This window comes from Otolemur garnettii, unplaced genomic scaffold (genome assembly GCF_000181295.1).
Source record: "Otolemur garnettii isolate 467f Iridium unplaced genomic scaffold, OtoGar3 scaffold00013, whole genome shotgun sequence".
In the NCBI taxonomy this organism is placed as follows: Eukaryota; Metazoa; Chordata; class Mammalia; order Primates; family Galagidae; genus Otolemur; species Otolemur garnettii.
The window spans coordinates 27,897,840-27,924,157 of record NW_003852408.1 but is presented as its reverse complement, the minus strand read 5'-3'; the positions used below and the strand labels follow the sequence as shown (position 1 = coordinate 27,924,157).

The following is a 26,318-nucleotide window of genomic DNA, read 5'->3' as shown; positions in this document are numbered from 1 at the left end:
GCCACAATGCCTGGCTATTTTTTTTTGGTTGCAGCCATCGTTGTTTGGTGGGCCCGGGCTGGATTCGAACCTGCCACCTTAGGTGTATGTGGCTAGCATAGCCACTTGAGCCACAGGCGCCGAGCCAGAACTGAATCTCCTAAACCAACACCAGACTGGGGCTCCCAGAGACCTTCTCATAGGTTTGATGGTATGAAGCCTTTGACTTCTCCATCCTAGAGGCAGAGAGGGCAAACACCTTGATTCTCAGGTCTCCCAGGAAGGTTTTGGCTTGGTTCTACAGCCCCAGCCCAAATCCTATTTCAAGATCATCTCTGTGACCAAGATCACCAAGCCAGATGGGATAGTAGAGGAGCACCAGACTGTGGTGGACAGTGAGTCTGGACAGAGACCATAGTAACCCATCAAGAAGCAGATAGCAGTCCTAGAAGTGATCCAGAATCACCAAGACCTCCAGCTGTAGATGATGCCTTTTCCATCTTGGATTTGTTCCTAGGATGTTGGTTCTGGTCTGGGTAGCCTTGTTAACCCTCAGGGGCCTTCAGGTCCTTTCTACCTCCTGTCAATTGCCCACTATCAGTAAGCTGATCTTCTGCCACCTGAGGGGCTTGGATATGTAGAATAGCCAATTAAGGGTATGTCAGTATGTCACTCAGACTGATGAATAAAATATTTATGTGAAATATATATACATATAAAAGACAGAGGGGACTTGCTGATAAATCAGCAAAAAATGTTTCCAGTCAATTAACACTAATCAAATACGTTTATTGTTTCCATGGAACAGAAATCATTAGGATAATTTTGCCTGTGTAGAAATGAATCTAACAAGTAGTATTAGTCTCTTGTTATTCATGGTAAATAAAGTATTTTTCTCTTTAATATTGGGATAAAAACAGTTGTAAGATTTATGACACGATTGACAATTCCTAAGGTAACTTTTGCTTCACTTGTAAGATTAGTTGTACAAAGCTAATTCTATGTAGTATTATATAGAAACTTAATTACTTATGCTATATATACCTGAAAATTAAAGCATGTTTGGTGCTTTGGGTTACAGTCTAATGTAGACTAATTAGACTTTTGCCTGATGTCGAAATTGAAAGGAACAGGATTATCAAGAGAGAGACAGCTGTATATTTTTACTGCAATAAAATCAAACACAAATGAAATGACTACTGGTTAAAAATATTTAGCATTCAAAAAGTTAATTTATGGCCATCCACTGAAGTGATAAAGACTCTATCTCAAAAAAAAAAAAGTTAATTTACTTACTCTACAAAGAGCTCTTAAAAATCATTATGAAAGGCTTGGCACCTATAGGTCAGCGGTGAGGGCATCAGCCACATACACAGGAGCTGGTGGGTTTGAACCTGTCTGTGGCCTGCCAGACAACAAGGACAACTACAACCACAACAAAAAAATAGCCCAGCATTGTATCAGGTGTTGGTAGTCCCAGCTACATGGAAGGCTGAGGCAAGGGAATCTCTTAAGCCCAAGAGTTTGAAGTTGCTATGAGTTGTGACAGCATGGTACTCTACCAAGGGCGAGATAGTGAATCTTTGTCTCAAAAAAAAAAAAAGTCAGTATGAAAAACAGGCAAAACTAAATAGCAGATACGTAGGATGAACAAATCTAGAGCTCTGGTGTAAAACAGGATGACTATATTTAATAAATTTATATTGCTCTAGAGATTTTTGTTAAATAAGTAGATTTAGCTTTTCTTGTCACAAAAAAGATGAATTGTGTGAGATGATAGCTATATAAGTCTGTTGCACTGTAGTAATCATTTTACTAACTATATGTATCCTATAGCATCATTTTTTAGCATCAAATATATATAATAAAATTTATTTTTTAAAAATCTGGCTAAGAATATGAACAGCTTATTTACAGACTTAGGTTAGGTCCACATGGCCATTCAAAACCCTTTAACAGTTAATAATTGTAGCTAATCTTATATGACATCCACCATGTGTCATTCACTAAGCACTTTTTATATGTTGGCAATAACTTTATGAAGTGGGTATTGTTATTATCCCCATAATAGAAGAAAATGAGGCCAGAGAGATATTAGTAACTTATCAAAGGATAGAGAGTTTATTTTATTAAGCTGCCCCAAATAGTCATAATCTTGAACTTTGGAAGTTCTGTTCCACTTTTTTGTTGATTCTAAGTAGAGGAGTCAGTCATATTTCTACCACCAAATGCATTGTTTTTTCTTTTTTAAGATAGATTCTCTGTCGCCCTGGGCAGAGTGCTGTGCTGTGGCATCATACCTCACAGCAACCTCCAAGTCCTGGGCTTGAGCAATCCTCTTTGCCTCAGTCTCCCAAGTAGCTGGGAGTACAGATGCCCACGTCAACGCCCAGCTAGTTTTTCTATTTTTGATGGAGATAGAATCTCGCTCTTGTTCAGGCTGTTCTTGAACTCCTGAACTAAGGTAATCCACCTGCCTTCTCCTCTCAGAGTGGTGGGATTATAGGCGTGAGCCAATGCACTTGGCCTCATGTATTTCTTTATGATTTGTTCTCCTGTTCATCATGTGTAATTACATAGTGACAATTGTTTATTCTTCTATTGTTGCAGTTACATTATAAGATCCATTTATGTGCTTATGTTTGGATAGCCTATGTCTAAAAATTCCTAAATTTTGGAAAACAAAGATACAATAAAAATGATATGACATGATCTGTCTTGAGTATTGATTATGGTGACCCCTGAGGCTACTCTGTAAAGCATGTTTCCATGCAATGGGTCCTTTAGCTTAGGTTATCCTACACAATGCTTAAAGGTTTATTTAGCAGATTATTAATATAACTTCATTTATGCTGGATAGGTATTAAATGATTCATTTGACCATCTTTTATAAAACTCAAAAATTGTGGGCAGTGCCTGTGGCTCAAAGGAGTAGGGCCCTGGCTCCATATGCTGGAGGTGGTGGGTTCAAACCTACCCCTGGCCAAAACCTGCAAAGAAAAAAAGAAAAAAAATTTAAAAATTGTTATTTTCTTTTTAGGATATCATAAACTGCATAGGTGGATTAAATTCACTTTTTCCTTTACTGGAACAAATCAGTCACTTTAGTAAAAGACAGACTCCTGAAGAAATGAATGAAAGCACAGTTCCTGAATTGATAACACCTATGGAGAGAGATTGTACAGTATTGACCTCCACAAAAGCATCAGGTATTAAGATGAAATTAACACAAATTTGTTATTCAGAAATTTGAGAATTAATTGAAAAATAGATTAAAATATCTTACCACCATTAAGAAGAAACCCTTTGTAGCTGTAGCAGCCATACCTGATTTTACTAAATAAGTTCAGAAAGTTTATACTTTCATCAAAAAACTAAACATGTTGGGTTTACTCTCCATTATCGTTAGTTTATACTCTTGCTGGGAATCTGACTACGTTTATACTCTTGCTGGGAATATAATTATGTTGTTAAATTTGTGGCAGAGAAAACATTTACATGTGCATATAAGAATACAATACCCAATTGGCTGCTTTTTCTGATTCCTTTGTATGAGTTAAGCTTTGGAAGCAAACTGCTGAACCAGAAACCTACTTTGTTAGAATTTGCATTATGATATATAAAATGCGATATAAAAGTAATTATAATAATCATATGTTCCTAATTCCACAGAGTCAAGACTAGAGAGAAATCTAGTTGCAACATTTATCTTGATTGTGAAACATTTTATTCAGAGACATCCTATCAACCAGGACAATCTTATCCACTCCCAGGGAGCTGCGATTCTTGGTTCCTTACTTCAGAAAGTGAGCCCTAACCTAACATTGTGTTGATGCAGCTAATGTTTATAATTAGCAGCTAGTGTTGACTTATTTTCTTCCAAATAAACAAATACGTTTTTTAAGAACACTGGTATAGCCTAATTTATATTAATGGATATAATTTGTATCACAGGCAAATTTTAGAAATTTTTATGTAATCTATATAAGGACTACCTGTTTTCTATAACAGCATGTAATCTTTGCTATATATGATCTTGTTTGTTAGCATTGATGTTTGTGATATTTGAGAAATAGAAGACTACTTTAGAAAAATGGCATTAGGAATTTTCTTGTGTTAAATCATAAAAATTACTGTTTAAGTTGTTTATATTTTTCTAACTAGGTTAATCTATTTTTATATTTGGTAGACGTTCTGAATTAATGTGTGAAATTATAATTTAACAAAAGTTACTTAAACTAAGTTTTATACAACCTTCTTTTTGATTTCAGGTGCCAAGCATCTTGATGGATGTTAATGTATTGATGGCAATTCAATTACTAATTGAACAGGTATCATTAGAGAAAAATATGCAGCTCCTACAACAAATGTATCAATATTTGCTTTTTGATTTCCGTATTTGGAACCGTGGTGATTTTCCCTTTCGAATTGGTGAGAACGGGCTGTTAGATAAAATTGTACAGTTTTGGAAATTTATAATTAACTATGTGGCTGTATTTTATAAGTGTCATTTACCAGTGAACTTTCTATTTTAGGTCATATACAGTATCTTTCTACCATCATTAAAGACAGCAGGAGAGTTTTCCGAAAGAAGTATGGTGTGCAGTTTCTCCTAGATACACTTAGGATTTATTATGGGTATGATGCCTTTGCTCCTTCTCAGTTTGATAAATTGTTTTCCGTCTAGTACAGATTGGATTGAAATGTGTAGATTTTTCTCTTTATAAGCAAGTTTTGTTTCTTTTAACTTCAGAGAGGCAATAGTATGGAGGTTAAAATGAACAATGGGTATCATATCTAGGGTTTGAATCTTCCTTGAAATTACTCAACTTCTTTGTGCTTAAGTTTCTTCATCTGTGAAAAGTAGATAGTAAAATTATGACCTGTGATTAAGAATTAAATGAGTTAATGTAAAGCACTTACTAAAGTGTCTGCTGCATTCCAAGTGTTGTATAAATGTAAGCTGTTTTAATATTTTTAGTTTTTGTCACTAAAACTCTTAACTTCAAAAGATTTTTTAAACTATGAATTATTTTATATAAGAAATACAAAATGTAAACATTAGTGTTTCAGTTCATGCACATTTGTTTTCTCTTTCAGGAGTGGTTGTAAATATAATGAGCTATCTGTAGAAGATATTCGAACAATAAGGACTTCTTTATATGGATTAATTAAGTATTTTTTGTGCAAAGGTGGAACTCATGAAGAGATACAAAGTATAATGGGTTACATAGCTGCTACTAATGAAGAAGAACAGGTATTAGGCCTGAGATAAACGTCTTTTTCTTTAACATTGAAGTTGCTATGTCATCTTATTATAAACTTGAATTTTGTTTAATTAAATATTTTAAAACTAAAATATGAATAGTGTCACATGCAATATCATGGATTAAAGAAGTAATTCTATCTACTAACTGAAAGTTTAATAAAATAGATGGCCATGTAATTCAATATGTCAGTTTACAAGAAAATATCGTATGCGAAAGTACTTACTTTGGCAGTTCTGAAGCCTATTTTCATAGTCCCCATGGTATATGTTTACCTATCATCAAACCTACTGGTTAGATTTCTAAGATGAATTTTAATATAGGCTCATAAAAATGTTGCATAAAGAGCAAATTATAAATGTGTGCCTAATTTAAAAATATTTTTATGTATATGTTTCATTTAATCCTTCAAAGTACCCTTTAAGGCAGTGGTTCTCATTGATCTCTGACCAGCAAACTTGTTAGACATGCAAATATACTATTGATTCAACTACTGAATCAAGCCTTCCAGGTTATTCTGGTATGCATGGTAAAATTTGAGAACCACTGCTATAAAATAACAGATCAGGAATTACTCTTCACATTTATACTTTTGTAAATTTATATTTAGGAGGACAGTGTGACTCAAAAAGTCACAGCTGATAAACCTGGAACTAGAACCCAAGTGTATTTACTGCTGTTTCTGCACTCTTTTTATATAACCCTCTCAGAGCTACAAATTTAAGCAGGTTTATGTTGACTAAAATATTGTGTGTTCTATGTGTAATAGTCATTGTGTACTCAGTGGTTACATGACTTCAAAATTGGTATTATGTAGATGAAGTTAACTTAGGCTATTTTCTTACTAAGGTTGATCTGATGAGAATGATGAGAAGCCATCTTATTTCATGATAATTGCATTTGTGATTTATTGCCAGTCAAAGCATTAGATCTTAAGAATTTACTATATGCCCTGAATAATATTAGATGTTGCAGGTAGTGTAATGGTGAATGAGTTATTATTCTTACTTTTAGCCTTATATGGAAAGGGCTCACTAAGAGGATTACAAATAACTGTGAAACAAAGTAGAGTATTATAATATCTTTAAAGAGAGGTGTGAAGTCTTTGAAGTTTTCTTTTTTCATTGACTAGGAAAGGCTTTATGGAAGAGCTGCCTTTTCATATGAACAAAGCAGGATAGGTAGGGTTTCAGCAGGTAAATATAGAGAGTGAAGGAATATGTGCAAAAGGAAATGAGGCTGGGTGTGGTAGCTCATGCCTATAATCCTAGCACTCTGGGAAGCTGAGGCAGGTGGATTGCTTGAACTCAGGCATTTGAGACCAGCCTGAGCAAGAGGGATACCCCATCTCTACTAAAAATAGAAAAACTAGCCAGGTATGGTGGTACATGCCTGTAGTTCCAGGTATTTGGGAGGCTGAGGCAAGAGGATTATTTGAACCCAAGAGTTTGACTTTGCTGTGAGTAATGATGATGCCATGGCACTGTAGCCTGTGTGACAGAGTGAGACTCTATCTTACTCTCAAAAAAAAAAGAGAGAAGAATGGAGTAAGGGGAAAACATGGATGGTTCAGAAAGCATCAGAAAATGCAGTTAAGCTAAACTTTAGGGTATATAGGATTTCATTAAATATTTTGTGGTTCGGCTAGGTGCCTGTGGCTCAAGTGGCTAAGGCGCCAGCCACATACACCTAAGATGGCAGGTTCGAATCCAGCCTGGGCCCGCCAAACAACAATGATGGCTGCAACCAAAAAAAAAAAAAAATAGCCAGGTGTTGTGGCAGGCGCCTGTGGTCCCAGCTACTTGGGAGGCTGAGGCAGGAGACTCGCTTGAGCCCAGGAGTTGGAGGTTGCTGTGAGCTGTGATGCCACAGCACCCTACCCAGGGTGACAGCTCTAGGCTCTGTCTCAAAAAAAAAAAATTTTTCTTTTTGTGGTTCATGACTTTATTTTTGCTTTTATATATGAGTATGATGGTTTATTTTGTGTTGTTTAATTTTAAAAGCTCTTTGCAATTTTGGAAGTTCTCTTCAGTCTCCTACGTACCAGCCCAACTAGAGGTCAGCTTTTCTTACTGCTGTTTGAACCAGGAAATGCTGACATTCTTTATGCCTTGCTCTTAAATCAGAAGTACTCTGACAGACTAAGAGAAGTCGTTTTTAAGGTATAAACATTTATTAAGTATCTTCATGTTTGGGCACATTTGTGGATATATGAATTTTCTTGCATCATAACTATTCTATGAGTATAAATTCTAATATAAAATATTTCAACTTATGTACATTTTTCATGTTCAATTATTTGCATATTAAATAAATAATTATATTATGATTTGAAAAATCATCTCAGTAGAATACCCACTTTGTCATATTATCCTTACCTCCTCTTTGACTTACAGTGGGGTCTGTGTGGCCATTCATAACATTTTAAGAGTTTATAATAGCTACCCTTATGTAGCAACCACTGTATTTCAATCTCTAAGCACTTTTAATATGTTAGCTTATTAATCCTTGCAACAACTTTATGAAGTAGTTATTGCTATTATTCCTATTTACAGATGAAGAAACTGAGTCCAGAAAGATCAGTAACTTGTTGAACATATGGATGAGTTAATTCACAAATGTTTTCTTGTCCTTGAAAATTATGTTGATAACTGTTAAATAAATGGACTACTAGATTGATCCAGAGCTGTCTTGACCTTTATTCATCTTGCAAGCTGTATGGTTTGCTTTAATCTAAGCCTTACCCTCTAGGAAAGAAAATTTTCAATTACTTCTCCTTCATTTGCCATATTTAAGTCAGAGTTTTAAACATATAAATCATCTAAATGTACATGCATTTTAGTACAACTTATTCTTAAGTCTATTTCTTAAGGATAGGAATGTATGTATGTATAATATGGAGTGTTCTTCCCCATTAGTGCTGGGTTTTTTATATGTATTTAAGGAATAAAATAATATTCCAAAAACAATGTATGATAATTTTTTATTCCATATTAACCTAAGCAACAAACTATTCTTAGTTCTCTGTACTGAGAAGAATATATATATTACTTGTTGTGCCCAGATTATGGAACAAATGTTGAAATGCACCAACGTTTATGAACGTAGTAAACAACGTATTCGACTCAGAGAAGTTGGCTATTCAGGATTGGGACTCCTTCTTAATGAATCACTTGTTAATATTTCTCTCATTAGAAACCTCACCAACCAAATCATAAATACAGGTAGGACTAAGGCTCATAATACTAACACATTTAAGAAATGTTTTTTTCTAGAAGTTTTTTTTTTATTTCTTTCTCAGGTTGCTTTTAACATTACTTTGTTGGCCAGGCGTGGTATCTCATGCCTGTAATCCCAACCCTCTGAGGCTGAGGTGGGTGGATTGCCTGAGCTTAGGAGTTCAAGACCAGTGTGAGCAAGAGTGAGACTTGGTGTCCACTGAAAATGGAAAAACCAGCCAGGCATTGTGGTGGGTGCCTGTAGTGTGAGCTACTCAGAAGGCTGAGACATGAGGATTACTTGAATCCAAGAGTTTGAAGTTACTGTGAGTTATGACACAATGACACTCTACCCAGGGTGACTCAGTGAGACTCTGTCTCAAAATAAAATAAAATAAAAATGAATAAATTACTTTGTTATTTGGTTCAGCAGGCCTTCTTGGGTACTCTGTCTTAGGTCCTTTTGTTGCTTTTATCTCCCCAGAACATAGCACAATGCCTTACTCAGTAAATGTTTGATTGACTGATTAAATTAATAATTAAGTTCACAAAACAAGAAAAGGACACTAGATAAAATGTGTACAAAAGACTTTTTTCTTTAAGGGGCTTAAATTTTTTAAGGCAAAATGAAAATTAATTTCAGATATTCTTTTTTTCTAATTTTTAAAATAATTTTTCTCAGTACTAACTATAAATAGAATTTATGTGGATGCTAGGAGTTGCAGGGTACAAAGTTGTTTTTTTTTTTTTTTTTTTTTTTTTTTTTTTAGTTTTTGTCTTAATAAGATATACATAAAAGGATAATAATGTAAGAGCCACACAGTGTGGACAGTATGTTCAGACAATCAGAAGAAAAGAATACTTATTTATGGTTAATTTAGGAGGGTCAAACATTCAAAGCCATTTTTTTTCTGTAGAATTTAAATATATATATATGTATATATATAATTCCTGTTTTTAAAATGAAATCATTATTTCATCATTTATACAGGTCTTACCTATGGTTCTTTCTTTGGTCATCTCTGGAGTTTAATTTTAACTTTTTGGTTTTTTCCTGCCATAGATCCTGTTATTAATTTCAAAGATCTGTTATCTGTGGTATATATATGTCACAGAGCATATATAAATGTTAGAGTGGTCATCTGCAGAAAGGTTAGTAAACCTTTTAGATATATTTTAACAATAGTATCATCATCATACTGGAAATACCTTTTGCATTGAATACTTTGCAACAGATGGAAGTTTTCATTTCTCTTATTTTATAATGACATAATTTTATAAACAATTTCCTTTTTAAGTGAATTTCATGCAGTCACAAGAAATCAACATGTGAATTTGTTGTCTTTATGGTCTTCATGGTCTCCTGGAAATACTCCTTTTCCAAATTCAAAAATTTATTACTAGACAATAGTTTCTTTATTAAGAACTTTGAATTATTATGACCATTTCTAATTTATACACCATATTTTAGAGTGTCTGAATCTTTTGAACTTTGTGGAAAGAATTTTCTATAATTTGTTTATGTGTATTCGAACAATTATTTGTCTTCATTACATGTTTAACCTTTAACTAAGGCAAGAGCTAGTTAGCCTGTCTGCCCCATTCAGTTAATAACATTCTGTCTCTTCCACTAGTAACCACTGACCTTAAAATTACTATTTTAATTTGCTCCCTTGCTTTTCTTTTTAATGCTACTTAATTATGTCATAGTAGTTTCTGTCAGTTAAACAAAAGAAAACAAGCCAATTAAAAAAAATCTTTTTAATGGCTGATAGTTGTCCATTCTGTGGTTATTCTATAAAGTATCTTACCTTTCACTGATAGACATTCCGGTTATTTCCTGGTTTTTTATGTTATGAGCTGCTGGTAAGAATATCTTTTTATGTATATCTTTTCCTATTTGTGGTAATACATATATAAGATATACTCTCTGAGATAGAATTACTATGTCAAATGGTATTCAAAATGTAAATGTGATTTTGCCACATTTTTCTTCAATATAACTGTACTAGTTTACATTTACACAAACAGTATATGTGACAGTGACTATTTCTCTGCACGCTCAACCCTGAGTATTTGCAGTGGGTCATGTAAATTGATCCCTTCAGTGTGCAAATAGGTAGAAACAACTCGAAGTGCGACTTGGTTTTTATCCATTGTATGTGTGTAATATAGACCTAAATTAAGTCATGAAGATGACTTAATTATTCCATAATTTTTTATGGAAAATTACTTCACCAAGCAAATTTTAATCTGGAAGGGGAAAAACTTGGCATTGTGCACCAAGAAAATAATAGTAGCTCACTGATTCATATAACATTAGTGAAGTAAAAAACTTTACCTGTCATTGTGACTCATTGCTTTCAATATCAGCATACATTAGTACTAGTAATAGTGAAGTTCCTTCCAACATTCATCTCTTGCTATGAAACTTGTCAGAGTTAGAACTTTTGTTAAGAGATGTCCAAAATGTTGAGAGCCAAAGTTTTTAAGAACTTGTTTTTATGAAAAAATTGAAATTATCTTGATAATAGAGATCATACATATTCCCATGTCATTGTCACTCTTTAATTTCAAATTCTTGTTCCAGCTTATTAGCAACATCTGTTTTATTAGAATGAATTTTTTGGAATTAAAGTTTAGTTTTTGTTTTGTTTGTATAAAATAGACTTATTAGACAAGATACACTTCAGTATAGATTTGTAGAACAAATTTTTTTTCAAAAGCAACCACTAACTTTGTTAGGAAAAAGATGTAACAGAAAAACATTATTCTTGGTATACCCAACTTCTAGCAAAGTGTCTTATGTGTTCTATTCAGTCCCCTAAGCATAATGCCTGTGACTATGTCTGGCACATAGTACATGTTCAATAATATTTGCTGAACAAATATAGTAGGCTTGTGGAAGGCATTTATTTGAGGGAATATCACCTTATTATATTTTGTGTATAGCATCATTCTATTTATGTTTTCTCTCTGACCAAATTAAATTACTAACGTGTGTTTTGGCATGTAGAGGATCATTTTAGTTGACTTTTAGGACAAACTAAGATGGACAAGAAGAAATTACAGTTTCGTTTTTTACCTTTCAGTAAATACAGTATTTCAGTACACCCCAACTCTGTATAATAAGTAATATGCAGATTAGTTAGAAACATAATATCAGTCCTTCAGTAGTCTAGAAGCTAATTAAGAACATAATCTTTCAAAAGTATATTTTTTATAGTTTTTCATTAAATTGCTTTGTCATTAAAATAACTGAAAAGAGGCTATTCTTGACATAAAATAATATGTACTTTTCTAAGAATTTTGTATTCTTAATCTCTTTGCAGATTTTACAAATTTTGCATTCCCAGCCAGATACAGCGCATCAAATATCACAACAAGTGGGTTGGCAAGACACCTTAGTTAGGCTTTTTTTAAAAGCAAGTTTTGAAAATGGAAATACTCTTCATAAGCACCACAAGACTATTCTAATGAAAGACAGTGATAAAAATATGTCAGCTGAAGATATTAAGAGGAACTTTGATGAAAAGACAGATGAGGAAAAAACTAACTCTTTTGCCTCAGCTAATGTGTCATCAGATCAATGGAGTTTAGAGGATAGACACTCTGTAGACTCAAACATACCATTATTTCAAGAAGATAGCTCCATAGGAGAATTGTCTTTCAAATCAGAGCATCAAGAAGAATTCTGGCATAGTAACCCTTCAGATTTGAGTTTGGATCTTGGTGGGATTGACTCTTGTGAAATGAGTGATAGTGGAAGTCAAATGCTGGACAGCCTACCTAGTACACCGTCCCCAATAGAGTGCACTAGATCATTTTCTGTGCAGTCTGACAAAGAAAACAACATCACAAATGATATGGGCTTTAGTGATGAATTCTCTTTACTTGAAAGCCAAGAGGTAAAATTTCTTTTTTTTATCTTCATAAAGATATAATCTTTAGAAGTGGAAAGTTGTTGTTAAAAATTTCACATGCATATTCTACGTTTCATGATCTAAACAGGCGTTCTCAAACTATGGCCCGCGGGCCACATGCAGCCCACCCTAGGACATTTATCCGGCCCACTGGGTGTTTTTGCCTCTGCTTCCTATCCTGCTTTGCTGACAACTTGTCCTGGGTCCCGCAGTCCAGCCATCCAACAGTCTTAAGGGACAGTGAACTGGTCCCCTGTTTAAAAAGTTTGAGGACCCCTGACTAAGGGGTTAGAAACCTAGAAGTTACTAGATTGTGAATCTTTTGAGAACAAAGCCAATGTTTTATTCATTTTGTATCTTTAGGGCCTGGTAAAAGTTCCAGGTTTGTCAAAGCACTTTAAAAAATACATTAAACAATTACATATGTTATATGTTTTTGTTACATACTTTTAGTACCATCTCCTTCCATTTACTTAAAATTTCTTTATCTTTTCTAGCAATGTGAAGAGGAGCTTCTTCAGTTAGTAACAAATATTTTGAATTATGTAATGTGTAAGGGATTGGAAAAGTCTGATGATGATACTTGGATTGAACGAGGACAAGTATTTTCAGCACTTTCCAAGCCAGGAATATCCAATGAGCTGCTTCGACCATCAGCTGAAATAAAACTAGCGTAAGCATTCAGTTATTAATTTTCTGCTCTCTTTTTAGAATGGGTAGGTATCTGAAATTATATTGGTTATTGAACTTTTTCTTAGTATTCAGTAGATATAAAGGGAGAAAAGGATAAACTCTGTGTTCAGGTCCTTTTCCTATCATTTGCTATTCTAGTTGGATCTAAAGAAAAATTCCAAACTAACTCCAATGTGAGGAGATTTAAATCTTAAATAAATTTAAAGTTTAAATGATTACAGTTTCCTTCTTTAAATTTTTTTCTGCAGCATTTGAGGCCTTGATGTAAGTTTGTTTTATAGGCTTTTTCAAGTTTTGAGTATTTCCATGCTTAGAGAAGGGAATAATGTCTTCATGAAAATTACTTTTCTGAAGGATAACATACCAGGGTAGAATTAACTCTTTGTTTTTCTACAGGGCTAGATCCTCTGTAAGGTGTAATAAGGTTTTTTCCCCTAAACTTCCCAATTTCCAGCTTTAAGGAAACTTTAAGATCTCATGGAGGATGGAATGTGAATTATTATCATATCTTTTTTTTGTAAGAGTCACTTTATTGCCCTTGGTAGAATGCTGTGGCATCATAGCTCACAGCAAGCTCCAATTCCTGGGCGTAGGTGATTCTCTGGCCTCAGCCTCCCGAGTAGCTAGGACTACAGGTGCCTGCCAAAATGCCCAGCTACTTTTCATTGTTGCAGTTTGGCCAGGGCCAGGTTCAAACCCTCCACCCTTGGTATATGGGGCCAGCGCCATACCCACTGAGCCATAGGTGCCTCCCTGTCATAGCTTTTTTATAGTCACATGAAATAGGTTACATTTACTTTTAGTATTAAAAATTTTAAAGATTGATACTCCAGACATTACAAAATTAACTCCCTCATGGCTGGGTGCTCATGCTTGTAATCCTAGTACTCTGGGATGCCGTGGTAGGTGATCACTTGAGCTCAGGAGTTTGAGATCAGCCTGAGCAAGAATGAAACCTTGGCTCTCTAGAAAAAACTAGCCAGGTGTTATGGCAGGCACCTGTGGTTCCAGATACTTGAGAAGCTGAAGCAAAAGAATTATTTGAGCCCAAGAGTTCAAGGGTTCTGTGAGCTACAACACCACAGCAGTCTACCCAAGGTGATAGAGTAAGACTCTGTCTCAAAAAAAAAAAATTACTCCATCATTATTAAATTCCATCTATAATGTCTTGGTGATACCTGCCAGTGATGATGTATCTTTTTTTCTTTTTGCAGTTTTTGGCCGGGGCTGGGTTTGAACCTGCCACTGCTGGCATATGGGGCCGGCGTCTTACTCCTTTGAGCCACTGGCGCCACCCATGATGATGTATCTTTAAAGATATAGTGCTGCGTCTCAAGCTGTTTTTTCTTTTCTTTTCCTATGTCCTACTATCTTCCTATGATCCCATGGTTTTTGTTTTTTTTTTAGTAAGCCAAAGTTAATTTATTAAAGAAAGAAAAAAATTTTAATAAATTTAGTGTGGCCTAAGTGTACAGTGTTTTCAAAGTCTATAGGAGTATACAGTAATCTCCTAGGCCTTCACGTCCACTCATCACTCACTCACTGACTCACCCAGAGCAACTTCCAGTCCTGCATGCTCCATTCATGGAAGGTGCCTTCTGTTGGTGCACCACACTTTATCTTTTTAGATCCTTTTTCTTTCTTTCTTTTTTTTTTCTTTTAGAAGTAAGGTCTTCCTCTATTTCCCAGACTAGTGTACAGTGGCACTATCATAGCTCACTAACCTCAAACTCCTGAGCTCAAGTGATCCTCCCGCCTCAATATGCTGTGTAGCTACACTCTGATGTCCACATGACAAAATTGCCTAAGGATGCATTTCTCAGATATATCGCCATTGTTAAGCAACCAATGACTATACTGAGACTCACAATTCCCTAGTCACAGACTTGGTTCTCTCATTGTTTCTTACTTAGTAGTCACAATCTTAACTGACCTCCCTGCCTCAGCCAGAGTGAGCTTTCTAAAACGCAAAAGTGATCATGAATTTCCCCCATGCTGTTGATGCTTAAACACCCATGAACTAATGCCCAAGCTCTTTGCTTGTATACATGTACAAGTCTCTTTGCCATCAGCCCCAGCCTTTGTCCAGCTTATTTCCTGATAATCTTCCCATTCCACATGGCCTCTAGTTCAGCCATGCAACTGTCACCACCTCATAAGCAAGCTTCCTTCTATCCTGTCCTCTTCTTCGTCCTCTCCCAGGAAGGCTCTTCCTCCTTTTCCACTGGCAAATGCCTACTTAATCTTCACCAGGCAAATCAGAGGTCACCCCCTCCACAGTGACCTCCCTGACTCTTCCAGCCATTTTCTTTTCCATGCTCACCTAACAGTTTGTTTCCACCTGCACACAGCTCCAAGGAAAGGCCTATTTCCATATCTGGTTCCTCCTGTGAAGAAACAGTATTGGGTCCACCTTTGTGCAACCAGGGTGCCAGCTGTGTCCTTGCCCTATAGCTCCAGAACCTGCATGTGCTATCTGTGTCCACCCTGAGCCCACCTGGGTGCCAGATTCTCTGATCCCTCTTAGAGCCATGAAGCCCATGTCAGAGTGGGAAGATGACTCATATGGCGCACTCCCCACAATGAAACCTGCTCCAGATGTCTTCCCACAAATTCCTCCTTGGCCATGCTGCAGCCAGGGGATTTTCTTTCTCTGCCCCTCCTCCAAAGAGTTCCCTGATGTGTTGATTCTTTTCTCTCTTTCTCTCTCTTTCTCTCTGTTGAGCAATACATATTTGTGTATGTATTGATATTCATAAGAATTGATTTGATTGATTGATTGATTGAGAAGATCACATGATTTTAAGAGGACTTAATTTTACACTTAGTTTACTACAGAAGATGTTAGAATGGGCAGTCGCAGAAAATAGAGAAGCAAAAACTAACCCAGTAACTGCTGAAAATGGCTTCCGACTCATACTGATCATACAAGACTTTCTGCAATCAGAGGGAGTAGTTAACTCAAACATGTGGACTGAGAAGGTATAGTAATATCCCTTTGAAATTATGTTTTGTGGCTCGGCGCCTATAGCTCAACCGGCTAAGGTGCCAGCCACGTACACCTAAGGTGGCGGGTTCGAATCCCCAGCCCGGACCCGCCAAACAACAATGACGGCTGCAACCAAAAAATAGCCGGGCGTTGTGGCGGGCGCCTGTGGTCCCAGCTACTTGGGAGGTGGAGGCAAGAGACTCGCTTGAGCCCAGGAGTTGGGGGTTGCTGTGAGCTGTAATGCCACGGCACTCTGCCCAGGGGGACAGCTTGAGGCTCTGTCTCAAAAAAAAAAAAAAAAAAAAAAAAAAAAAAAAGAAATTATGTTTTGTAAAGTTAAAAACTTTATTCAGAGAATGAAATTATGAACCCTTTCTTTTTAGGGCATTAATATATAATCAGGTGGAGTAAAGATGGATAAGATGTGATGAATAGTTAAGGACAGGGGTCCTCAAACTTTTTAAAAAGGGGGCCAGTTCACTGTTTCTCAGACCATTGGAGGGCCGGACTACGGGCCTGGGGATGAGTTGGCTGCTAAGCAGGACAGGCAGCAGTGGCAAAAATACCTGGCAGGCAGGATAAATGTCCTAGGAGAGCTGCATGTGGCCCGCGGGCTGTAGTTTAAGGACGCCTGGTTAAGGATTTTGTTTGCTATTGCTAATGTGATTCATTTGGCTTTTGCCAACTGAACATTGGATGGTTTTTAAAATATTTATGATTTGTATTAGCATTGGTGAAAGCTCCTCAGTGGATTAAAAGAACTGAATGTTTTTATTTTGTGATTTTTTTCTTTAGCTTTTAGAGGAGCTGATGCTGCTTTTTGACTTTCTGTCAGTCTGGTATTCTGAAAGCCCAGTGTGGATAAAACTCTCTCATATTCAGATCCAGTTGCTCCTTGGATTCATTGGAAGGGGTAATTTGCAGGTTTGTCATTTCTTTTACATTATTTTCTATACTTGCATCAGCACAGGTATTAATTATGTGACAAATACATGATAGTCTTTTTAAGTATTTTAATTATTTTATTAGGTTCCCAAAATATCCATGATTTCACTAGGAGTTTGAGTTTTGTGATATCTGAAAAGAGCTTCATAAGCAGCTAATTATTTCTTCCTGATATTTGTGAATTGGTATAATTTTAAGGTTCCCTTTTACAGAATTTATACAGAGCTTTTATTATTACATTACTCATATCATCTATATCCAGGGTAGCCAGGTAGGCACTAGAAAGCCTGCATAGACAATTTATATATGTGCAATTTAGGGCTCATGCTTATAGAAAAATTATTTTTTTAGTTATTCTTTCAAAAATGTTTCCAATATTTTACTAATATGCAATTTTACATTCTCCCTTTTTTTTTTATCAAGCAACAAGTATGTACCAAGTACTAAGCATTGTGCTAGGTTTTAAAATAAAGATAAATAAAATATTGGTCACAAGAAATATTTATTTCTATTTTAAATTAAAATTGTAAAAGGTTCAAAAAGTTTCAATTGAATTTTGGTCTGTCATTTTTCTATTTACATGGATACTTATGAGAATCTGGGTTGCATTAGTCATGACAGGTATCCTATAACTGACTCTATTTACTTAGCTATTTTCTTTTGATGTCTCAATTTTTGTGTTTGGTATAGGGGTATTGGGGTAGGACTGGTTTCTAATATACATAAACTAGATATAATGTTGGTAAGAACAGAGAGAGGTTAAAATTTTGAAATAAAGTTGCCCTGTTTTGGCTTGGTGCCTGTAGCTCAGCAGTTAGGGCACCAGCCATATACCCTGGGACTGGTGGGTTTGAACCCAGTCAATGCCTGCCACACAATGACAACTACAACAAAATAAAACATAGCCAGGCATTGTGGTGGGTACCTATAGTCCTAGCTACTTGGAGACTGAGGCAAGAAAATCGCTTAAGCCCAAGTTTGAGGTTGCTGTGAGCTGTGACATCACAGCATTCTACTGAGGGCGACATAATGAGACTCTCTCTCAAAAAAAAAAAAAAAAAAAAAAAAATTGCCCTGTTTTAAAAAGACCACGATCTGATGATTCTGTTTCTAATAAAGATTTGTTTCTGATTGTAAAAGTAACACCTGCTGGCTTGGCGCCTGTGGCTCAAGTGGCTAAGGCACTAGCCATGTACACCTGAGGTGGAGGGTTCGAATCCAGCCCGGACCTGCCAAAACAACAATGACAGCTGCAACCAAAAAATAGCCAGGTGTTGTGGCAGGCACCTGTGGTCCCAGCTACTTGGGAGGCTGAGGCAAGAGACTCACTTGAGTCCAGGAGTTGGAGGTTGCTGTGAGCTGTGATGCCACAGCACTCTACCCAGGGGGATAGCTTGAGGTTCTGTCTCAAAAAAAAAAAAAAAAGTAACACCTGCTCATTGTGGAAAATACACAAAAACACAAACAGGAAAAAAATAAATTAATTTATCAGTATCTTATAACCTGAGAGAAAAAAACAACTGTTAGTATTTTTTCCTATCATTATTTCTATGACTATATCTTTTACATAAAACTCATTTCCCCATGTTACTAGCTTTTAAAAATAAGGGTTTCCCCCCTTTCATCCTAAAAGTAACATATATTCATTGTAGAAAACTTGGAAAATGCTAGAAAACTAACAAGAGTATAAGCATTAAGACAAACAGATGGTGGAAGTATGAATTGTACAGCCTTTTGCATTTTAAAATATATTAACTGAGAATTTTAAAAAATAATTGTACTCTTTATCTAGTTAGTCTACTCTGAGACTAATCCTAATATAGTTTTACTACTAAATAATCTTAATACACGTAGATGTTCATTGTAGTGTTCTTTTTTCTCCTATACCTGGAAATAGAATGAGGATAGCTTTTTTTGATTTTTCATTACTATTATTGTAATGAATGTTAAAGTAGTTGTAACTAGCATGCCAGGTAATTATTTATTTTAGATGTTAGGACTCTTTGTGTTCTACTTATAGTTTCCCTTCAGTGTTAATTTATTTGATGAATTTTTCTAAACAAAATGTCTGTTTATTTAGTTCACCATTAAATATCCACTGCCTGTTTAATAGTAGGGGCTCTATAAATGCTCATTAAATAAGTAAATGAATGCATACAAAACATACAAATAAGATTAATACTGTCTACCTGTAGTTACCGACCTAAAACATTTCTTAGTAGCCTTAATTTCATTCTCTCAGAAACAAAAGCATATTTTTCTAGGGTTGTATATGTTAATTTTAGGACAAGAAATCTCTTTCCTTATTGGAGTTATAATAAGGCTGCCTCCAAGATATATCTGCAGGTTAATATTAATTAACATGTACGGGTCAAACAAAACAAGTTTGACCCGTACATGTTAATTAATTACCAGTATTGAGTGTTGGGAGATTTAACCCAAAACCCAAGATTTCCCAGCTTTTCTCAAAAATAGGATTATGTAGTTAATTCATTTAGATGCAGCATGAGTTAGTCTGGTTCCTCACTCCCCTAGTTGTCTTAGCTCAGCCAGGGATGAGAATCCCTGGCTACACATGAAATCAACTAGAGGACCTTTAAAAAAATAACCTATGTAGAGCATCATCCATAGTAATTAATTCAGAATCAGAAGGAGTAGGGCATCAGTAATTTCTTTTGTAATTACTCAAGTGACCTTGATGCAGTACACTTTACAACAGGAAGTAGGAGGGGGAATATATGCATCTATACGTATAATGTATATCCAAAATTAAAACAATGGTCAGGTAAATGATGTGTATTCATTAAAAGTATCTTTGTACTTTTAAATAAATATAGGAAGTATGACAATTAAGTTCATGAAGTTGTTCTAGACAAAGTGCTACATACTTCACTGCTGAATATCACCAGCCACCTTCAAGGTACTCCTCTTGGGAAACTACGTACTGATGCCAATACCTAGTCCACCCATCAAAGCAATTTTGGAACTCTTTTTCCAGAGTGGTCATCAGAGCTGTCATTGTATGAGGTCTGACAATTGTTTGTGAACTCATCCTACAAATAGTGCTGCATACCTCATTGCTGAATATCACTGCAGTTACCTTAAAGTACTCCCCTTGGCCATTTGATTACTGTAGTGATATTCAGCAATGAGGTTCATGGCACTTTTTCTAGGATGAGTCCTTAAATTTAATTGTCTGACCTTGTAGAAACATAAGAGTTTATGTATTGCCACATTATTAAGTTAAAAGCAAAGCACTGGATATTCAACTTTTTATATAAACAGTATTTTTAAAGATACATAGTAAAAAAATAAATTCCAGAAATTAGCATTGGTATTTCCTGGATGTAGAGATTTTATTTATTTATTTATTTTTTTTGAGACAGAGCCTCAAGCTGTTGCCCTGGGTAGGGTCACAGCTCACAGCAACCTCCAACTCCTGGGCTTGAGCGAGTCTCCTGCCTCAGCCTCCCCAGTAGCTGGGACCACAGGCGCCCTCCACAACACCCAGCTATTTTTTGGTTGCAGCTGTCATTGTTGTTTGGTGGGCTGGGCTGGATTTGAACCTGCCACCTTAGGTGTACGTGGCTGGCACCTTAGCCACTTGAGCCACAGGCGCCGAGCCGATGTAGAGATTTTATGACTTTTTTTCCTGTCATTTATTGGACTTCACTGGGATTAAGTTTCTTCAGTCAGATCAAACATCAAAGGTGGGGGGTTAAGGCAAAATACGAGGAGGGTGGTGAAGCTTCACTTTCTAGCAGAGAAGTCAAAGCTTTGTGCCATGTTAGAGATTGTTTCCTTAAATGCTATTTGCTTTAATATTTGTGTGGAATGACTGCCTCAGCTCTCTTCTTGCTGCGTCATCCTGCAAAGACCTGTGAGTACGTTCTAGACTAGCTTTTAGTACAATACATTATTGAAGTGATGTCATATTTTAATACTTTTTAACTTTCCTTTGTTTTTCTGTATCTGGGAAGTAACATTCAAAATAAGGAAATAGAGTTAAGGAAAAAGGAGAAAGAAGCATGACATGTCATTTTTCCTGCTTTGATTTAAAGATTTAGATTCATGCACTCATGAGTCCTCTGCAGTGGACCACATGCTGATTTTGTAAGGTCTTTTTTTGCTTATTTGTAGTGTCAGATATATGAAAAGTATGCACAGACCTTTTTTTGCTAACCAGGTTTTGTTAGTGTTTGTGAATTTCACATGGGGTCCGAGACAGCTCTTAACTCTTCCAAAGTGTGGTAGAGGAAGAAAAAAGTTTGGACATCCCTGGCTTAGATCTTTCTCCACCTTTAGGTCAAAACTTAATAGGAATATAGAGGCCTTGTGCCTTGAACGTGTATTGTTCTTGAGAATTTTAAGGATAGTTAGCTTTCTGATTAAGGACTTGGACTCTCATCCCATATACCTGTTCTATATGTGTTATAATACTTTGGATTTCAAGTAATGGAAATACCAACTCGAACTAACTTAGTTAAAAAGATTTATTGGCTCATATAATTGAGAATTCCATAGTTAAGATGAGTTTAAGGCAGGATTCAGTCAGACATTTGCTCTTGATCTTCCGTTATCTTAAGCTGGCTTTCCTTATGAACACAAAATGGTTCAATAGCAAATGGGACTGTATGCTACCTATTTTTCTTTCTTTCTTTCTTTTTTAATAAAGATAGGGTCTCACTCTGTCACTGATGCTGAAGTGCAATGGCATGATCATAGCTCTCTATAGCTTCAAAACTACTGTGGGAAACTTTTCTCCTATCTCAGCCTCCCAAGTAGGTATAGGGAGGACTGTAGGCATGCATCATCATGCCTGGCTAAATTTTTTATTTGTGTATAGATAGGGACTCACTGTGTTGTCCAGGCTGGTCTTAAACTCCTGGTCTCAAATGATCTTCTGCCTCTGCATCCTAATGGACTGGGATTATAGGCGTGAAATGAACCACTGTGCCTTGCTCCATATTCACTCTTTTATATTCAGAGAAAGAAAGTTTCTTCCTATAGTCATTGTTCATAGATAATTCTTCTTGAGTCTGTTGTTATATTTCTACATATCATGAATAGAAACTCTGGCTGCGTTTGCTATGAACTGTCTTTTTGAGGTTATTTCTATGAGCAGCTTTGGAGTATAGAGGTCATGTCTCCCTCCATGGCAAAAGACAGTTCAGTTTACTATCCAATGAAAGATAATATCTCCTTCTGTGACAAAGATCAGACAAGCTTACTGCCTAATATAAAAGATTTAGGTTCTCTATGCTTAGGATTCCTCTCCTAAAACATCCTTACATGTGTAGGCATCATCCAGTCCTCTTCATTGCTCACTCTGGGAATTATAGTTTGGGGAACCAATGCAAAAGCTGATAACTGTGGCTGTTGCTATTGCTGCAGATCTTTGACTGTGACCCAAGAGTCTAGTGTCTTCTGCCAACATCTATGAAACTGTAGAAGGCTAACTTATTAGCTTAGACATAAGGTAAGATCTAAGACCCTTTACGATTCTTGACAGTTAATTGTATAAAAGTTCTGAGCCTGCAGAGCCAAACAGAACTTGTTCTGTCACTAAATGTTTGCTTTAGTATGTTCTTTTTCACCTAAATTGTCTTCTAGGTTTGTGCAATGGCATCAGCTAAGCTAAATGCCCTTCTTCAGACCAAAGTGATTGAAAATCAAGATGAAGCATGTTACATCTTAGGAAAGCTGGAACATGTTCTAAGTCAATCAGTCAAACAACAGAGTGAAATCTACTCATTTCTGATTCCCCTCATTCGCACCCTGGTTTCCAAAATTTATGAGCTTCTCTTCATGAACTTGCACCTGCCTTCTTTACCTTTTACCAATGGTAGCTCCTCATTTTTTGAAGATTTTCAAGAATATTGTACTTCAAATGAATGGCAAGTTTACATTGAAAAATATGTAAGTTTTACCTTTTTTGAGCAACGTTTTTCTGGCTTATCACTTTTAGACAATTACATATTAAATTTTATATATGCTCTTTTTATATAAGATTGTACCTTATATGAAGCAGTATGAAACTCATACATTTTATGAAGGTCATGAGAACATGGCACTTTATTGGAAGGACTGTTATGAAGCCTTAATGGTAAACATGCATAAACGAGACCGGGAAGGAGGGGAAAGCAAGCTCAAATTTCAGGTAAAAAGTATTAAATTTTTTTTTTTAGATCATAGCTGTGTACATTGATACTGTCATGGGGTACAGTGTGCTATTTTTTATATACAATTTGAAATATTTTCATCAAACTGGTTAACATAACCTTCATGTCATTTTTAAATGTTTTAATGTCTAGTTTTTCATATTGATCTTAAGCATTTGATACTGAGTCAGAATAATACCATGCCTAATATTTGGAAAATAAATAGTCTTTCTGTTGCCTGAAAATTATTTCAGAATTGGAAGAAAAACAGCTGATTACTAACAATTAATATAAATTAATAACGGAATGTTCTATATATAGCGATAATGTGAAAAATCTATTAAGCTGATGGTATATTGGTAGATACCTTTATACATTGATATTCGTCCATACATCTAAGCTAGATATAAATCAATGCTTAGAGGGAAACTGATAGTACTTAATGATTATGTTAGAAAAGAAGAAAGGCCTCAAATTAATAATTTTATATTTCTACATTAAGAAACTAGAGAAAGAATAATAATCTAAGCCCATTATAAGCAGCACTAAGAAATGAGTAAAGATAAGAGCAAAATCAAACAAATTAAAAGCAGTATAACAATGGAGAACTATCAATGAAATCTAGTTCTTCAAAATATCAGTAAAAGTGATAAACTTCTAGCCAGATTAACAAAGTAAAAAAAAAGAGAAGTGGAAAATTACTTATACCAGTAATGAAAGAGGCATTCTCATCACTGACTCCACACATTTCAGCATGGTAACAAGGAGCAGACCACTGTATGCATGTAAATTTGACCACTTAAGTAAAATACATCAATTTCTTGACAGACACAAATTTCCAAAACTAATTCAATAAATGAGTAGATAACCTGGATAATCTTTTTTTTTTTTTTTTGCAGTTTTTGGCCAGGGCCAGGTTTGAACCTGCCACCTTTGGCATATGGGGCCATTGCCCTACTCCTTTGAGCCACAGTTGCTGCCTTTTTTGTCTTTTTTTTTTAATTATAGCTGTGTACATTAATGCAGTCATGGGGTACAATGTGCTAGTTTTATATACAATTTGAAATATTTTCATCAACTGGTTAACATAGCCTTCATGGCATTTTCTTAGTTAATGTGTTAACACATTTATATTCTACATTTAGTAAGTTTTACATGTACTCTCGTAAGATGCACCACAACCTGGGTAATCTTGAAATTGAATTCAAGAAATTGAATTTAGGCCTGGAATGGTGGCTCATGCCTGTTATCTTAACACTCTGGGAGGCCTAGGAAGGAGGATCCTTTGAGGTCAGGAATACAAAACCAACCTGAGCAAAAGTAAGACTCAGGCTACCAAAAATAGAAAAATTAGCCAGGTATACAGCACACACGTGTAGTCCCAACTACTCAAGAGGCTAAAGCAGGAGGATCGTTTGAGTCTAGGAGATTGAGATTGTAGTAAGCTATGTTGCTGTTACTACACTCTAGTCAGGGCAACAGAGTGAAACTAAAAAAATTATCGTTAAAAATATTATGAAAGAGAAAACTCCAGGCTTAGGTGGTTTCACTAACAAATTCTACCAAACATTTACTGGAGAAATTATGCCAATTCCTTACCGTCTCTTCAGAAAATAGAAGAACGTTTTATGAGGGCAGTATTATCCCTATACAAAAACAAACAAAAATACTACAAGAAAACTATAGACCAGTATCCCTCAGGAACATAAGTACAAAACAAATCCAGCAATATATTTTTAAAAGTGCATAACAAAGTAGAGTTTATCCTTAGAATGGAAGGTTGGTTCAACATCTAAAAATTAGTCACAGCTCAACACCTATCGCTCAGTGGCTAGGGTGCCAGCCACATATACCAGGGCTGTTGAGTTCGAATACACCCCGGGCCTGCCAAACAACAATGACAATTACAACCAAAAAAAAGCTGGGCGTTGTGGCAGGTGCCTGTAGGCCTAGCTACTTGGGAGACTGAGCCAAGAAAATCGCATAAGCCCAAGAGCTGGAGGTTCCTGTGAGCTATAATGCCATGGCACTCTGCCCAGGGCAACACAGTGAGACTCTGTCTCAAAAAAATAAAATAAAATAAAAACAAAATCTGTCAGCATAGTGGACTGCATTAATTAATTGATCAAGAAAAACTTAGTATGAGACCAGCACCCATAGGTCAGTGGTTAGGGCACCAGCCACATATACCGAGGCAGGCAGGTTCGAACCCTGCCTGAGCCTGCTAAACAACAATGACAACTGCAACAAAAATTAGCCGGGCATTGTGGCAGGCACCTGTAGTCCAAGGTACTTGGGAGACTGAGACAAGAGAATCGCTTAAGCCCAAGAGTTAGAGGTTGCTATGAGCTGTGATGCCATGGTACTCTACCGAGGGCAATATAATGAGACTCTGTCTCAAAAAAAAAAAGAAAAACTTTACTATATCAGTAGATATAGAAAAGCCACTGGACAAAATTCAATATCCATTCATCATCAGCAAAATAGGAGTAAAAGGGAATTTCCTCAAGCTTTATAATAATCTTATTACTGAATAGGATTTGAATCCAAAATTCAATATTCATTTCTCATCAGCAAAATAGGAGGAAAAGGGAACTTCCTCAAGCTTTATAATAATCCTATAGTTAATTTCATGTTTAGAGGTAAAAAACTGATTGCTTTTCCCCTAAGATAGGGAAGTAGGCAAGAATGTTCATTCTCAATTATTGTTTCACTGTAAATCGTATCAAATACAGAAAGAATAGAAAATATAAATTCAGTAAGAGGCCAGGCATGATGGTTTACACTTGTAATCCTAGCACTACGAGTTCAAGACTAGCCAGAGCCAGAGTGAGACCTTGTCTCTACTAAAAATAGAAAAACTGGGATTGGCGCCCGTAGCAACAGTGGTTACGGTGCCAGCTACATACATGAAGGCTGGTGGTTTGAACCTGGCCTGGCCCAGATAACCAACAATGACAACTGCAACAAAAAAATACCTGGGTATTGAGATGGGTGCCTGTAGTCCCAGCTACTTGGGAGGGTGAGGCAAGTGAATCGCTTAAACCTGAGAGCTTGAGGTTGCTGCGAGCTGTGATGTCATGGCGCTCTATTGAGGGTGGCATAGTGAAACTGTCTCAAAAAAAAAAAAAAAAAGGGCTTGG

At 36.0% G+C, this 26,318-nt stretch overlaps 1 protein-coding gene across 9 annotated transcripts in view; it reads left to right on the top strand.

The window, feature by feature from the left end:
* Nucleotides 1–26,318, top strand: part of NBEAL1 (neurobeachin like 1) — a 223,551-nt gene that overhangs the window by 106,305 nt on the left and 90,928 nt on the right. For all 9 annotated transcript variants that reach the window (XM_012802289.2, XM_023510403.1, XM_023510402.1 and 6 more), the window contains 14 exons: nt 3,020–3,188; nt 3,652–3,785; nt 4,251–4,410; nt 4,515–4,617; nt 5,080–5,236; nt 7,250–7,408; nt 8,311–8,470; nt 9,528–9,616; nt 11,797–12,372; nt 12,885–13,060; nt 15,909–16,062; nt 16,865–16,993; nt 22,628–22,933; nt 23,025–23,174. In XM_012802289.2, the coding sequence (XP_012657743.2) occupies nt 3,020–3,188; nt 3,652–3,785; nt 4,251–4,410; nt 4,515–4,617; nt 5,080–5,236; nt 7,250–7,408; nt 8,311–8,470; nt 9,528–9,616; nt 11,797–12,372; nt 12,885–13,060; nt 15,909–16,062; nt 16,865–16,993; nt 22,628–22,933; nt 23,025–23,174 (2,622 nt within the window). The remainder of the gene's footprint in view (nt 1–3,019; nt 3,189–3,651; nt 3,786–4,250; nt 4,411–4,514; nt 4,618–5,079; nt 5,237–7,249; nt 7,409–8,310; nt 8,471–9,527; nt 9,617–11,796; nt 12,373–12,884; nt 13,061–15,908; nt 16,063–16,864; nt 16,994–22,627; nt 22,934–23,024; nt 23,175–26,318) is intronic.